Source organism: Charadrius vociferus, unplaced genomic scaffold, assembly GCF_000708025.1.
Source record: "Charadrius vociferus isolate BGI_N301 unplaced genomic scaffold, ASM70802v2 scaffold321, whole genome shotgun sequence".
NCBI classification, from domain to species: Eukaryota; Metazoa; Chordata; class Aves; order Charadriiformes; family Charadriidae; genus Charadrius; species Charadrius vociferus.
This window is the reverse complement of record NW_009646934.1, coordinates 1,747,247-1,763,361: the sequence shown is the minus strand read 5'-3', so window position 1 is coordinate 1,763,361 and position 16,115 is coordinate 1,747,247. Positions and strand designations below refer to the sequence as shown.

The window sequence follows — 16,115 nt, the reverse complement described above, 5'->3', positions numbered from 1 at the left end:
TAGTCCTTCCCCTTTCAGTTACAAACACTTAGCATGGAAAATCAATGGGCCAAACTGATAGTTTGAGAAATTTTGAGAAATCTAGTGGCAACTGAAGAGAGGGCTTTATAGTGATTTGGACTGGTGATTACCATGGGGTCCTCATGACCTGCATGAAGAGCTTGTTTGCTGACGTAGAAATAATAACTTTTTTGCATCATTCTTATCTCTCTTCATCTTAATACTCTCTGTAGACTTGGTAACATCCTCTGTAGACTTCAAAAGTAGATAATAGCAGTTGTTCTGATGTTCTAAATATCTATCAAGTAAGCTGGTACTCTGGTTATGTTTTTCAGACCTCAGATATTATGGTGGCAAAGCATAGTGGTCACAAGGCAAGAGACAGAATTCATACAAAATTACTTAACTGGGAGAGGGAAGCACATACAAATGTGGACAGGCAGTAAGGAAGAAGTGATGGGGTAAAAGGCTGTAGAGGTGCAGAAGACTCTCAGGCCAGATTTTTCTTAAAATAGATCAAAACAGTTGCTCTCCCCTTGGAGTTCTTGTACAGTCCTGTTTTCTGCATGCTGATGTATGGAAACTGGAAAGTGGTATTAACTAATGAAGTGGATTAATCTTCACTATTTCTATACAGTTCAAAATAAAAGGAATGTACAGTAAGCAAGTGAAAAAATGTGGGGAGAGTAAACGTATAATATTTTTTAAAAGTTTTATTCTAAGGTCATAATGCTGAAAGGAGCTTTTATATGAAGTAGTTTTTAATGGCTTTTTTCTATAGAGAATAGAAATATAAACAAGCATACAGATGGTAGATTTAAAGAATGTTCTGTCATTGTTGCTCACGGGTGTTTTAGAGGAAACAGAATAGTGGCTCCCTGCAGATAAGCAAGTTTTGCTATTCTATGATAAAGGAAGAAAAGTTAGTTATGTACAAAGGAAGAGGGATTTGATCCATCTTTTGGTGAGCATGTTAGTTCTTATTAAGCACTTCTCTGTTTGTCTTGTGTTTCACCATGGCTTCTTTATGAAATAGCAAGATTTCTTTGTATTTCCCTTAAGCTTCATGAATCTTGGATTACAGAAGGTCAGACTGGACCAGCTATACTTGTTAAAACTTATGGGGCTAAAAATCAGAGCTGCTGCCTGTGGGATACTATGCCATGTTGTTTTGTTCTCCTGTGTGGGGAGGATTGTTTGCAATCACTCCATCCTTGTCTGAATAATCTCTCTCTGAGTTTTGTTTAAAATGTTTTGATTTATATCATGCTGTCTATTACAAATACATGTGCTTTGTTGGTGACTAGCACCCCCTGTGTCTAGATCCTGCATGTTTGTCATTAGGATAACGCAAAAATTTCAGTATTGCTTATTCGCAGCTGTACAGCATAATCCTGAGTGTTTGTAGCTGCACCTTGTTATGGCAATCCATTGGACAGTCTCTTTTTGTAGGTTTGCAGGAGCCAGTAACCTTAAGCCGCATCCTTCGTTCCAGTCAGTTGGGTATAGAGCTGTTTACAAAGCAAGTCAAGGGATGAAATTTATCAGGTTATTAAGGCTTGTTTTCCTGTTGGCTTAGAAAAATGTCCCTGCAGTACTGAAGATGTGCCAAGCTGGTCAGTTGGATGCTGTTGAAAATCATAGGGTTTTTTTCTGTCCTATTTTTTGAGAGTCTTAGGTAAATTTTAGGTTAATCTACATTCTGTTCTTAAATACTTACTTTCTTTCTGGTTTTTCTTATGCAGTGCAACTTTGCACTGATTATCAAGATCTATGTTCCATTTTTTTAATATGGCTGCATTTCAGTCATGGATGGAATTGCCTCTTGTTTGCTCATTTTGAAGTTTAGTTAATGTTTAAGGTCTCTGAAATCCTTGGTGAAAAAAGCACTCTTAGAGGTAGGGCGAGAATATTACTCGAAGCTCAGTAGGCTCTGTACAAGAGAAAATAAGTATTCGTTCTACTTTTGTATGAAACTTCTGGTTTGCTTTCATTGCATTATAAATACTCTAAGGTTTTGTTTTGGAAGTCTAATGCCTTTTTTATATGTTCACTTATTTTCATAAGTGGCTAGCATTAGCTGTGTGGGTTTTTTTTTTGTTTAGGAACACTGATGTTTATGCTATATGTATCACAGTGCTGAGTCTTGCATTTTTAAGTTTTTCAGCTGTGATTTAGATGGGTGACAGAGAGGCAGTCTTGGAAGTTACATCACTTTGATATTGAGTATCATGAAGCTTTTCATATTTATGTATCCATTAACTATGTGTAATTCTAACAATCATTTAAAAAGTTGCTTTAGGACTAATGCATGTCCTCTTCCCAAGTCCTACAATGTTAAAACTAAGGCACTGTCTGGTTGCTCACACTCAAATGCTCTGTTATGACCCTGTGGTTCTGATAGCAGACTTGTGGTTTAAGAAACAAAGTTGGAGAATGGAGAGATTGCCAGCTGTGTTACCATATTACTGCTTTAGGCTTGGCGATACAAAGAACTGTTGGGAAGAGCTGTCCAAATACCCTCAATTAAAAAAATTAGGTTTGACCTTATGAAAACAAGGAATGTATTATGCTTTGGGAATGCTTTTTGAGACCTCAGCTAAACCTGTGTTAGATAGTGTTGTGCCATGTCAAGGTACTCAGCCTGGATCTGATCAGATTGTCTTCGTCGCTTAGAGTAGCACCATCATGGGAAAGTATCACTCTGGGTATTATTAAAGCAATATCAGTGCAGCTCTCTGCCATTAGGCCCAATCTGGCATATTGATATCTCTACAAGGCCATATTTGCGGCATAAAAATGCACTGAATTCCTCTGAATTCCTTACTTGTACTGTCAGCTGGGGTGTTACTTGAGTGGGATGCAGCAACATGCTCCTCCTTCTGCATCCAACTGGTGCTTGTCCCTGTTTGAGGAAGGCTGAGGTACAGTTCTGCCTACTCCCTCCCTTGTATTCTTTGCCATATTTTTTCTCTTTTTGCTACCTGGATTATAGTAGTTTATTGGAAATCTGACCACTTTTCCCATTTAGTATCTGAACCTAAGATTTAGCTTGGTCTGGCAGTTCCCTAAAATGTGGGCAAGTAGTGAAGTTTTATTTCATTTGTCTTTTTTTGTCCTGTGAGACTGTAGCAGTACCTACATTGATGATCGACAGATGGTTCCCAAGGCTCTGGTGAGTTCTGTGGAGACCCGTATTGTGTATTATTTCATGCCAGGAGATGCAAGTAAATGTGATGGAAGAAGTTACTTGTTTAAAGAAATCTGGAAGTGAAACTTGGCTGTGTGGGCACAGCTCTGCTAATGGGTACTCATACCAAGAATGGTACTATGTCTAAGGAAATCTGAATTTATGTGTTGGCAATTAGAAATTTTGATAGCTCTGTAGATTACATAAATTAATTTTCATAGCAATGAGAAACTTAGGTTAAATGTGTGAATTATGCAGGAAGAAATACTGAAGGTAAACATTCAGCTGTTATGTTTTGTAGAAATAGCTTTCTTAATACTTGTTTACGTATGTCTATAGTGAGACGCTAGCTATACCCAATGTATAGATCCTGTCTTCCTTTGTATTTACAGTTCTGAATGAGCTATCAGTGCAAGTAAAGATGTAAAGTATTAAATAGTTCTCAAATCTGTAGTTTGCAGAGAGAGCCAGCAGATGGTGATCTTGTTACATTATAGTTGTCCCTCTACTCAGACTGTGTATTACTCAACCTGTATGCATAAGCATGTAATATATGTAGTTGGATGAAAATTTTGCATTCCAACCGTGACTCAGTTCTTACAGCTAGACTACAACATTTTCTCAGGCTAAAATAGATAATGTCAGTGAGAAATGTTTGAGTAATTTTTTGATGTTTATTTATCTCAAGATTCCCTCCTTTAAAAGAAGCGAACAAATGGAGAAGTTCTTTTCACAGTTATTTTTATCTTGCCATACACGTACTTCTGTGTATGGAGATTTTTGGCTTTTCTGTAAGGAGTTGTTTAGCTGGCTAAATAAAAAATAGACAAGCCTTACTTGCACACTAAGGTGTAAATGAATAAGACCAAGCCAGCTGGTTGGTGCTGGTGCATCTTTATTTTAAAACATCAGAGAATTGGTTTTAGCAATGTGTAGTTTGGTTTGAACAGGAACCTGGTCTTTGTGACCCCACAGGAAAATTCTACTGCATGTTTATAGATTATGATGCCTGAAAAACATTGTTAAAGGTTAGTGTGTAGCTGTGCTGTACCAGGAGGAACCAGTGAGTTTCCCTTACTTTGTTGCTAGTAGGAAATTATTTACTAACCTCCTTTATTAGGAGCAAATTGCTTCCTTCTCCCATGCTAGCCCACTGTTTTGGCTGAAGCAGGAGGTCACAGGGCTGGTGTCAAGACTGACCATTCTCCACTCACCTGCCGTGGGAGGAAAAAGAAACAATCTTGTGATTTCTGGAGCCTGACTCATTTGAGCAGAAGGCTGGAAAAGGGAGTGAACGGGTTATATGTGCTTGATGTAAGCAAAATTGCGCTCTATCTGTAACGGTCGTTTCAAATTCCGTTTATGGAATCAAGTAAAGCAACTTCCTTTTCAGTTCCTCTTCAAAACAGCAAATACAGAACTAGGAATATATCTAGAGTTTTTTTCCATGTTTGTCAATTTAAAAATATTACCAGTAACTTGGGTTGATTTGAATATTTGTTGACATTCCTGAATGTCTTAATGATAGAGGCATGAGTTCTGTTTTCTCTCATTTTAAACAATGGGAACTTTATTGAATTGTTAGGTAACCCGAGTCTTACTGAGAAAAGAAGACTGATAAAAGTGCAGATTTACTGACAGGCAAAGATTTGTCTCCTTTTAATGAAAGATAATTTTGTGTCAAATGAAATCTTGGTAAGAAATGCATATTTGGAATGCTAGAGACAGTCATTGTAGTATTACATTTCTTTTGATCTTTTTTACCTCTAAGACTTTGCTTATCTAAGCTATTTACTACTGCTTTGTAATTGTTACTTTGTGTCCATGTATGTTGTTGGTATTTATTGGTGCTGGAAGGGAAGGTATGCTCCCGGTTGTTGTATTTCACTGTTCCCTGCTGTTTTGATGAAAGCTGGGGCTGTGTGCTTCATGAAAAGTTTGCCTGTGTTTGTCTTCCTAGAAGTGACTAGTTTACATTGTACATCCAACAGTTGTCTTTCTGTTCATAAACACTTAATTCGTCTCAGTGTCTTTTTGGCATAGCCTCTTGTCTAATTTGCTGCCGGGTGGAAAGAATGAAAGGTATTTTAATGGCCTGACTTGATTTTAATACAATATTAAGCTAGTCATAGGAAGGTGAATGGACTAATAGGAGTTTTTAATTACTTTAATACATGCAGATTTGACATTGGAGTATATACTGAAGGGTGTTTTGCTACTGTTTTGGATCTTTTGCTGTATCAACCCATGTGATAAGCTCCTATAATTTTGATTTTATTTTGTTTCAGGTCGTTCTTTTCTTTCACCGTTCCATATTTAAGAAAGGTCTGTTGACCGGGTGCATCAGTGACAGTTATCTTTACCTATCTGCTATTCTTAATTTCCTTTTGTTCAAAGGCTTTATTTATGACAAAAACTTTTCCAAAAAATCCCTGTCCACTTTTTTTCTCCACTGGACAGAGTATTTGTTCATGCTGTACTTATATCCTGTCTTAGAATTGTAGAGTCATTTCGGTTGGAAAAGACCTTTAAGATCATCAAGTCCAACTGTCTTGTGGGCCTTCTGTTACCATCCGCCAAAACATACAACTTCAGTTCACAAAATAGAGCTGAAATGAAATGCAACTAATGCAGTCTTTATGACTTGTTTCTTTGACATGTTACTCTCCACCTTGGCCTTTCAAGTCATTGCTTTTCTGTTAAACTGTATGTGTAGTTCTTGCACTTTTCTTCAGGTTTGTGTGTTATATGAAGATATACCTTGATCTAACCTCATATTTTTTTGGTTGTCCCAAAGTCTTCTCCCCTGTGGTGCAGCTAACCATCACCTTCATTCCTTTTTCTTCTCTGAGTTGCTGGACTTTATCCTGTGCTGTCTCGTATGTCGAGCAATTTTGTTTCAAAAATGTTCTCTTGGATCAGCCTTCTCAGTTAAGTTAGATTTATTCTAAAATCTTTTGGGAGATGTTGGGTCATGTAGCAACTGAGAAATGTGGGGAACACCTTTTAATATATTTCTGGTGGTTTTGTTGGTGTGGGGTTTTTTGGCTATTTTTTTTAATGGAATGCTTAAGGCTTTTGTTTGCCTTTAACGTGCCTTTAGTAGGAAATTTTTCTTTTTTTTTTTATTCTACTATTTCTGATCTTTACACCTTGACAATTATTTTCTTTTATGTATTTTAAAAGATTTTAAGATTAACATCCTTTGTGTGCCACAAGTTGTTGAAAATGAATTCTTCTTTTCCTCCTTACTCTTTTTTGTTAATAACAGGGAAAGATTCAAGTACAATGAGAAGCCAGCATTAAGATCACATTCTATGAGTCCTCCTCACCGGAGAGATGAAGATAACCTAGCCCCACCACTGTCTGTAAGATGTTTCTCCTTTTTGTCATAAAACTTGCTCTAGTTTCAATGAATTGTTTTTTTTATATCTCCATAAAGCTGTTATTTCTAATTGCATGAGTCATGATCTCTGTGTACAAGTGCAGACATTTGGGAAGGAATGGCAGGAAGGACTAAATCTCATCAAAATCTGCCCTCTGCAAGTGCAGGGGAAAAGAATTTCTTGTAGGACGCTCTCAATTCATCCTAATGGTTGACCTCTGTTTAGTGTAGTGTTTTTAATGTCTGCTGCATTGTTTTCCCTAGGCTTGGCAAACTGACTGTATTGACATCATCTTGTGTTTCGCAATAGTAGATTAAAGAAAGCTGCATAGATGTCTTTGGCTCTGTCTAATGCCGGTTGACCTCTGAAAGAGTGAATTCTGGACAGTTTATTTTATCAAGCTTTCCACAACTAACATTATGGCTGATGGAAGGACATTAAACAGACTTTACGTAAAACCCTTTCAATCCAAAATATTTAATGATATTGTATGTACAATTGCAAGCATGTAAACTGAAAATTCCTTCTGACAAATATATGTTATCAACAAGTATGCTGTTTTTCTTTGTGACTGTGTTCTGTAGCCTTGTAGTTTCTAGTCTTTACTGGAGAGGTCTGTCTCCTGTGGTTCCATCACCATAGCCAGTCTGTCTATAATAGCTCTCATTCCTCCAGGAAACACTGAATTTGCTGTACATACATTGTCAGTCTGCCCACGCTTACTTAATTGTGTCAGAGGAACAGTTTAGAAAGATTGCAGCTGGAAGTGGGCTCTTGACACCTGACACATTTAGACTGTTCTTACGCGTCTTTACTGGGCGCAATTAAGAACTTATAAGGGCATGAAGTGTACGTGGGCTAAACTGCAGGCTTGCTGCTGGGGCCTGTCTTTCTGAGGAAGTTTGTGTTCTGCTATGCGTTTGGAGAAGAGGACTAGCAAGGGGATGTGTTATCATGGCAGGCTGCAAATGGTCTGTAGGCAAAAATTGAATGCCTCTGCTCTAGACTCTGGTTGGTATGAATGTACTTATAATGTGTGTGTTGATTGTATGTATACAAATGTAATTTAAAAAAAATGCCATAACTAAAAATAAAAACAGATGCTGGATTTACTAAATATCTCCTTATTGGTTTCCTATTTGTTTTACTTGACTTAAAGAAATATTTCTTATGGAACAGTTATTGTAAAGAAAAGGATTTTCTTCAGTTGAAGTCTGGATTTGGGGCTTTAAAGTTTTTTGTTGTTGTTTTGTTTGGGTTTTTTTTTGGTGGTTGTTGTTTTGAATTTTTTGTTGTTTTGGGTTTTTCTTGGTTAGGGTTTTTTTTTTTATTCCTGGCTCTGCCACAGGCTTCCAGGGCAATGTTAGACAAATCACTGCACTTCATTGTTCTTCAGCTCCATATACTGGATTCTACTGTGATTACAGCTTTAAAAGGGCCTTTAAGTGAAATAATCCTCTCTTGCTTTGCCAAACAGTTTGATGAACATTTGGCTGGCTGGAACAAATAGTATCTTGTTCTGTTGTCAGTGACGCACAGATGTTCTGGCATAATTCAGGCCCAGGTAGAGGAACAGGGAGTCTTTTAAGAAACATTAAGAACTGCCTCAACCAAGTGTTGATTAACTGAAGTCAAAGCTCCATTCACTGTATGCTCATAGTGAATGAGCAGATTTTAAAAAGAGGTGCTTGCATGCCAGTACACAAACCTCCTCCGAACAAAACTTAATGAGACAAAGTAATTCACACTTCAGTGTTCTGTTTGTTTCTGAATAGTGTTATATCTCCATTAAGGAAAATTTGCTGTACCAGCTTCCCTATTTGATACATTTAATACAATCAGTAGTTACTGTTGTCCTACAGGAAAAACTTTCTTCTGAAAAACATAGCCTTGAACAACAAGAACTACAGTCCTGGCTGAATGTTGGAAATTCTCTCTGCGTAGAGGACCCCTAGCCTTGAGCTGGGCAACACCTACTCTGTCCTCTGCTTTTGCAGCTCTGCCCACTATAACTATTACTGCCTTACTGTGCTTTCCTTAATTTTATTTTTTTTTTTTATGTGGAAGCTGATCAAGTGATCTCTGAATTCTGGATGAGCCCCACAAAAGGTACTGTGGAAATGGCTCATTTCTAGAATAAATATGTTGCCAGAAAAATTGAGTATTTTGTTTTTTGTTTAGTAAAGTCCCCCTTTGTAAAGGAGGCTGTTGCTTTGGAAATAAGTAAAATAAAGAACACTGAAGTGAGGAGGCAGGCTAATTTATCCTCTGAATTCCTTGCTTAGCATGGCATCCTACTGGTAGCTGAGCTATTTAGATTAAAGCTGTCAGAGATATCATGATATTATTAGGAAGTGCAGTGTATGCATGGCAAAGTCTAATGAGAAGTTGTTTTTTTTTTTTTTAGACTATGTATCTGCCAGGTCTTCTGATATTTTGTTTGACTTTTTTATGTTCCAGGACCATCATCATAAAAAAACCGTGTCTTTGGATGACAGTGACCTTGAAGCACGTCTCAATAGTTGGAATCTTGGGGTAAAATAAACAGAGTACATTACTTATTTATTGACCTGAATTGAAAACTCCTTAGCAATGTAGTCTGCATCTCTGAATTTAGTCAACAAAACTTTATGTAGGAATCAGTCTTTTAGAAATACAACGGTAAAGCTTGGAAAGGTTAATTGTGAATATGTGTTATCTTGAGAAGAAAATGTTAAAAATGCCTGATTTTTAAGCAATAATAATCTGATTGTATTTTATATAGTTACTGATAAATCAAGAAAAATAATAATACCTGCTGGTCAAACCCAAGTGTTTTAGGTAGAAATTCAGGCTATATATCAGGTTCTTGATAACATTATTTTGAATTTCTGCTTGTATAAATGAAAGAAGAGTTTGGCTTTCTGTATTTGTAGATATATTTTTTTAAGGAATATGGAGTTTGCAAGCCATTAATGCAACTCAATTTTTTTTTTTTTTTTTTTTGCTAGAGCAAACTTTTGGAAGTGGTCAAGAGGCTTTTCAGTTTTTTTAACTTCTTTCCTTCCCTTTTAATAATTAGAATCTTTAGACCAGCTCTGTGGCTCTTCCTCATGGAAAGAATAGCATGTCTTTGTGAATTTGCTTTGCTGAGGAAAGAATCTACCTTTGTGGAAGCTTCTGCAGTACTTTGGCCTATGTCTTTGCATAGCTGTGGCTTTAGAATGTGTTTGTGAATATGGTACCTTTGCTACGATGCTAAGATTTGTCCTGACTTTGATATATCAAAACTAAAGTATCTGAAAGAGAATCTACTGTGGGGATGGAATAAGGAGGAGTTCTTTCTTGGACAACTCAACAACTTCAGAACTAGTATTTATTGGATCTGAGCAAAAATGCAGAAGATATCTCCCCAAAGCTTTCCATGTTTACAGCTAGGAGGACTTTAATCTGTATTCAATTTTTTTTTTTTAGACTCTAAACCACTTTTGTAAACACTTCTGTAAAATCAACATTTTCAAGCTATCCTCTTTTCTTAGGATTTGAACACGCCCTCTATATTTTAGGGCTGGTGTAATGCAAGAGGTAAATATAGTGAGGCAGTAAATACACCTTTATAAGGAGAGATGAAAAAATTGCTAGCTAAGATCAATGTGAATCTGTGTTAATCTTCTTTGATGTTTGCATGTACAAATTTAATATGTGGGCCTTGATCTACGTGTTGTTCCTGAGCAGTTAATCAAATATTTTGGACTTAGATGTATTAGATTAATTTAAATTTTATTTTAATTTAAGGCTACCATTATAATAAGTTTTTATTCCCTTGGTTGTATTTTCTATGGTATTAGCCCATGATAATTCTAAGGTCCTAGTGAAGTTCCTTCATTCTTTAGCTATATTTTGCAGTATTTTTTCTGTTTTGTTACTTTGTCTTTTTTTAACCCTTTCCCCTGTGCCACCAAATCTTTAACCTATTTGATCAGATTAATGTTCTCGTAACCATTTAGTTTTATTAAGATCACTCTTATTTTAATAAAGAAGTTGGTTGTTTTTTTTTTCTTTCACATTTTCTGCTTATTCTCACAGGTTGAAAGCTCACTCAGTTGTGTTTGGGAGAGAGGGCAGCTGAAGTTAGGAGGGATAAGAGCTAGTTTCTAATGAACTACTTCAGCTTTGTTTTATTAAAAATAAAGTCATGTTGTCAATTTAATCAGTTACCAAATAATCCTTATTCTTCCTGTGCTATTGTCAGCCCAGAGGGATATGACAGCATTTAAAAATCTTGGCTATTGCACTCAATGTTTTGCATCGATGGCTAAGTTCTCTTCAGTAAAAACATAAATAATACGAGAGAATGTTAACTTTTTTGTGTCCTTGGTGCTTCTCTTGCTGTTTTGGTGCCTGTTAGCATTCTAAATGCAAATTGCTTTCATGCTTTATTGCTGAGAGAGAAGAAAGTCTTGACCTTGAGACAATCCGGGAGCTACCTGACTTCCTTCTCCAAACTGAAGGTGGAGACTAGTGAAAATACTAGTCTGGGTGCATGGTATTGCTCTCTGGAGCCCCTTGCCTTATAGAGCAATATAAAACCAATTTCTAGCAGCTCCAGACTTGGACAAATAAGTGGGGAGAGTGAATCTCTGGAAAGCTTTTCAATAGCAGTCAACTCCGATTTGCGAGAGCGCTATGCAGGTGCCTGAAACAAATGTGCAAGCAGTCACTTGCAGATTTTGGGTATTTGGGTTGTATAAATACCTGGATTATATGAACAGATAGTTGTAATACCCTGAGCTTTTAAAGCTGCTTTAAGGGGGAAACTTGCTCATGGCCATTTTACAAATTGTTCCAATTGATGCTGACAAAGAATCTCTTTATATCCAGCATTTTTATATCAGTGTTGATCTGCCTGCTTGCTTATCTCTATAATTTTATTTGTTTTTTATTTCTTTCTCTAATTGAAATTCCAGTTTGCAATCATGTTGTGTTGATAATGGATGGTTATTAAACTATGATGATCCTCCACTGATATGGGAGCAGTCTTGGATAACAAATTGGCTACCGTGACACATAAATCAGTTTTTCAAGTCTCCTCTCCAGGGATGGTAATTAAACAAGTCGCTAGTGAGAGACTTTGATTGCCTGATAAGACTTGTTGGGAGTTAACCTGACAAAGAGGATTTGAGGTTGTAAAAAAGAGGTCTGTAAGTGGTTGCTGTTGAACAGTGTTTCTCTGCTATGGATCACGGCCTCCAGTGGGTTCTTAAAAGGTCAGAAAGTTTTAAGTAGAGTTTCATACTTAAAGAAGGATATGTAGTTATTAAAAACAAACAAAAAAAAGGCTAAATGATGGTAGCGCCTCAGAACCTGTGAGGTTTGAGTGCAAGATGTGACTGCTATTATTGTAAACATTTACATTGCCATAGGAGCATCTATCTATCTTTTAATTGCTAGTCACATTTGCAGACCGTTTGAGAAACTTAGTTTACAAGTGATCCCACCTCAGATGCAGAAGACCCTTGACCCAAAAGAATACTTCAGTAGTGGGGCAAAATTAGGAAAGGAAATACAGAATGGCTTTCACTTTGAACTGCCTAGTATAAAGAACAGTTGGTTTTAAAAAGCTTTTCAAAATTTCCTTGGGTGTGGTTTTGGGTTTTTTTGAGTTTTACTTGTGTGTCAAGGAATAAATGGTGGGTCGGTTGCTAGCCTGGTAAAGAATGTGTGCTGTTGTACATTTTTCTTGTAATGATGGGGACAGAGCTGATCCTGGGAATTTCAGGCAAGTCTTTATACAAGGATTTTTCTCAGTAAGAATCCTTGAAATTTTTGGAAGCTATTCTTATTTCAGGCAGGTATATATGGAGAATACGCTTTTATTCAAGAATGTGCAAATATGTGGATAGGTGCTCTACATAGACATGAGAAAAGCTTACCATCTTCCAGCTGCGAGTTGCTGCTAAGCCTTCACTGTTTCAGTATAGGCTTGTCTAGATTATGATGACCAGTTATAAACTGTTCATTTATTTTTACCCTTATCTTTTGAGCTTCTACTTCTTTGATATATTCTAAATTTACTCTTCTTCAAAGGCTGTGTATTTTTAAGGTCACACGCTGAATGTATTTTCACTTTTGATGATATGTTTACATCAGTGGCTGAGATTTTTTCATTATTATTATCTAAAATATTGTGAAAAGTTTTGGGAAATAATTTTATGACTTCTCTACTAAGCAGAGAGGTCACAGGTTAACAGACTGTAATATGGATGCTTCAGATACTTGTTATTAGTAGTAATAACATTTTCTACACGAGAAGTAGGACTGTTGCATTACTTTGCTAATGTTGTTGCTTCTTATGAGCAATAAAAGAATTTTTCCATTTGCCTTGCAGGATTCCTGATTATCTCTATCAAACATTTTATTGTTCAAGTTCTTTAGATTCTAGTCATGCACGGGTAAATGTTAAAAAAAACAACCAACCAACAAACAAAAAAAGTTCCGTTTTGATTGTGATAAATTTGCCTTTCATATATGGAATACTAATATGAGCTAATTTAAAATATATTATAAAAATGCGTTTTTCTTAGCTCTTATTGACTCTTAGCTAAACTTTTGTGGGGGCTGTCTATTAAGTGTTAATGCCTTGAAGTTGCATTTGCAATGTAGAAAAGAAGAAATCCGTTTGTATTGCCGTTTGAAGGGAAAAGTTTCAGAGACAGGAGTTTAGACAAATGCAAGTAATCCTGGGTCATGTTGTTACTTTGAACTTTGTAATTCTCTAGCTATTTTAGAATACAATAAAAATCCCTCAGCTGTCTTATTTTATTAACAGCTGTCAATAAACTACATGTTGTTGCAAATTTAGTACACTTCATAAACGGGACATCCTCACCTTCCCTTTAGTTACAGCTCAAAAAATAATTAAATATTGTGAAATATGTGTAGTGTCAGGAAAAGAAACTTGCTGGATAACAGAATTAAACTTGCATTTTGTTCCCCCCCCCCAGTTTTAAGCTTCGTAGATTGCAAACAAACGCAATTTTTGGATAGAAACTTTAAGTTATGTAAAGGAACAACAATGAATTAAACCCTGCATATTCTTACCTGACCTGCCTGTATATATCTTTTTCATGATGCTTCTGATACAGTTTCATTTATCACTGAATTATAGCCAATTTTAGGTGTAACAAAGCAACTCCTTTAAACATCCCAGGAAATTCAGCACTTCATTTTGGGTAGAAAGCGTACGAAGAGATTGTACCCTGGGGAAATAGCAAAGGGTTTTTTAATCAGGGAGAACATAATTTTTCATCATTGGAATTCAGCCAGGACAAGAATTAACTCTTTAGCTTTTACCAGAAGTGATGTGGGATCTTCAATACAAAGAACCTGGACACTTGGGTCTTGCCCAGAAGAACTTGTCATGGGAAATGTTATTGCCTAATAAAGGTTTAAGAGGACTCAGACCAAAGGAATTCTGCGGTCAGTGGCTTGCATTACGGTTGTCTTTCTTGGAGAAATTCTATATAACACAGGGTTAAAGTAGATGCAAGCATAGAGAATTCTTGGGTGGCTACAGCAACAATGTATGTTATGCCTGTTTTGTGTACTTGGCTCGCATCTGCCTGCGTTTCCAGTCTAGTTAAGCTCAACCATTTCTGTACAAACCATTTGATTATCTTTTGTTTGGTTTCTTAGTCTGTCTGCTTACTATAAACATACCTACTGTATATGTTGTGGTGTTGGAGGGCAGCAGCACAGTAAAAACTTTCCCACAGTGAACTCCAAGTGGTGTTGTGACTTCAAAAAATAAATTTAACTTCCATGCTGACAAACAATCTGCATGTGCTTTAATGTCCTTCCACTAAGACTGCAGAAGCAGCATTAAAGTGAACTTCCCTGCAAATTATGATGTTAGATAAGAATGTCCTTACTCAAATTTCCTGAAGCTACTCAGCAGTTATTTCTGTAGGGAACACGCTGGCTGGCTGGGTTTGTTAGATTAAAGTAAGAACTTAGGGCAAGGTTCAGTTTAGTTGTTTACCATTTCAAAATCTTAAGTGTTCTTAACTCTTTCATGTGTGTTTTTTCCATCCTTGTTTTGAAAACAATCACATTTTGTCTTTGAAGAAGCTTAAGGGGGAATGTGTAACAAGCCTGCTGATCCAAATGTGTTTTTTTTTCCTGAACCTTAACATATACAGCATACCTTTGGACTCTGGTACTGAGCTGTAATAAGCTACACTTCTGCATTATTGGAGATGAGTATACCTTGATAAACATCTGCCACACAACGAAATGGGACTTTGGACGGGGTAGAATGAAAGCATAGCATTAATGTTGTTGTTGCTGTGGTATTTACTGTGTCAAAAGAAGCGAAGCTTTGGTCTAAGTTTCTGGACTACGCCAGATGTAGAGCCCGTAGGCTGGTTTCAGCCCGAGGGGTGACCCGCAGGTGACGTCCTGAGGACGAGTCTTGTGGAAGTGCGTAGTGCTCAAAGTTGGGCTTTTTCTGCACTGTCCTTGCTTTTGGGGGAGACCATCTTGGCTCGGTTTACTTCTGCTATCGATGCTTCGCTCATTGCCTGCGTTGGAAGCTTTAAAATTGTGTGTTTCAGAAATGTTTAGTTTTTACTGCTTTATGTAGAAATTGAAAATACCAAAGTTAAAAATTATGGCTAGTTGACCTCAAATTCAGTTTTGGAATCTGTGTCTTTTTGTAGATTTCCGCCATACGTTTTTCAGCTTAAGAGAATTAAGTCTATTTTTGTCAAGTAGATTATTTGTGTTAAGTAACGGGATCTGATCATCCAAAGCCTTCCCAGCTCTGCTTTATGAGGACTCAAACACTAGAAGGTGACCGTGCCAGTACTCACAAATTGAAACCTGGTTTGTTGTCTGTTTGACTGCCTAAGAGAACAGGAGAATCCAAAATCTTTTCTACAAAGAAATTCAAAATGCCATTTTTGTTAAGAAGTGGTATTTACAAATTAGAGTTCAATTCTAGTTCAAATAAAGATGTCTTTCATGATGACATTTATTTGGTTCATACTCTTAAAAAAGCATGTGATTTACTGTTCTTCTCATGGCAGTCCTTCAGTTTCATACATATGTATTTTGGTTTGTCTTTGACCTTTTGCTTATTATTTTTAAATTTGCATGTTTCTCATAAATACAAGCTTTTTTCTTTTTTGGGCATTCTTTATTGTGATATTCCCTCTTTAATGTGGTATAATTTTGAGAACAAGAAGTTTTGCAGAAGACCAGCATGAAAAGAATGAATGTTGAGACATTAAATGTTTACAGATCGGTTTAAGTGGATATAATCCACAACAAGTAACAAAGTGGGAACATTTAACTTCAAAGCACATATGGCTGCTGTTACAAAATCAAAAAATGCAAGACTTAGGCCATACAAAGTATTAGAGACACATTTTCCCTTCTTTCTCATAAACAAGTATGATATACCTTAGCTTTTTAGATTGGTTTTGAAATGAAGACTGTAAACAGCTTGATTTCATGGTCAGATAAAGTATTTGAATTAATTGTAAATATTTACAATA

The 16,115-nt window shown here is 36.5% G+C and overlaps 1 protein-coding gene across 1 annotated transcript in view; it reads left to right on the top strand.

The window, feature by feature from the left end:
• CEP112 (centrosomal protein 112kDa) overlaps positions 1-16,115 on the top strand; it is a 176,094-nt gene that overhangs the window by 2,477 nt on the left and 157,502 nt on the right. Inside the window, exons 4-5 of the mRNA XM_009894772.1 lie at positions 6,462-6,558; positions 9,037-9,111. Coding sequence (XP_009893074.1) covers positions 6,462-6,558; positions 9,037-9,111 — 172 coding nt within the window. The remainder of the gene's footprint in view (positions 1-6,461; positions 6,559-9,036; positions 9,112-16,115) is intronic.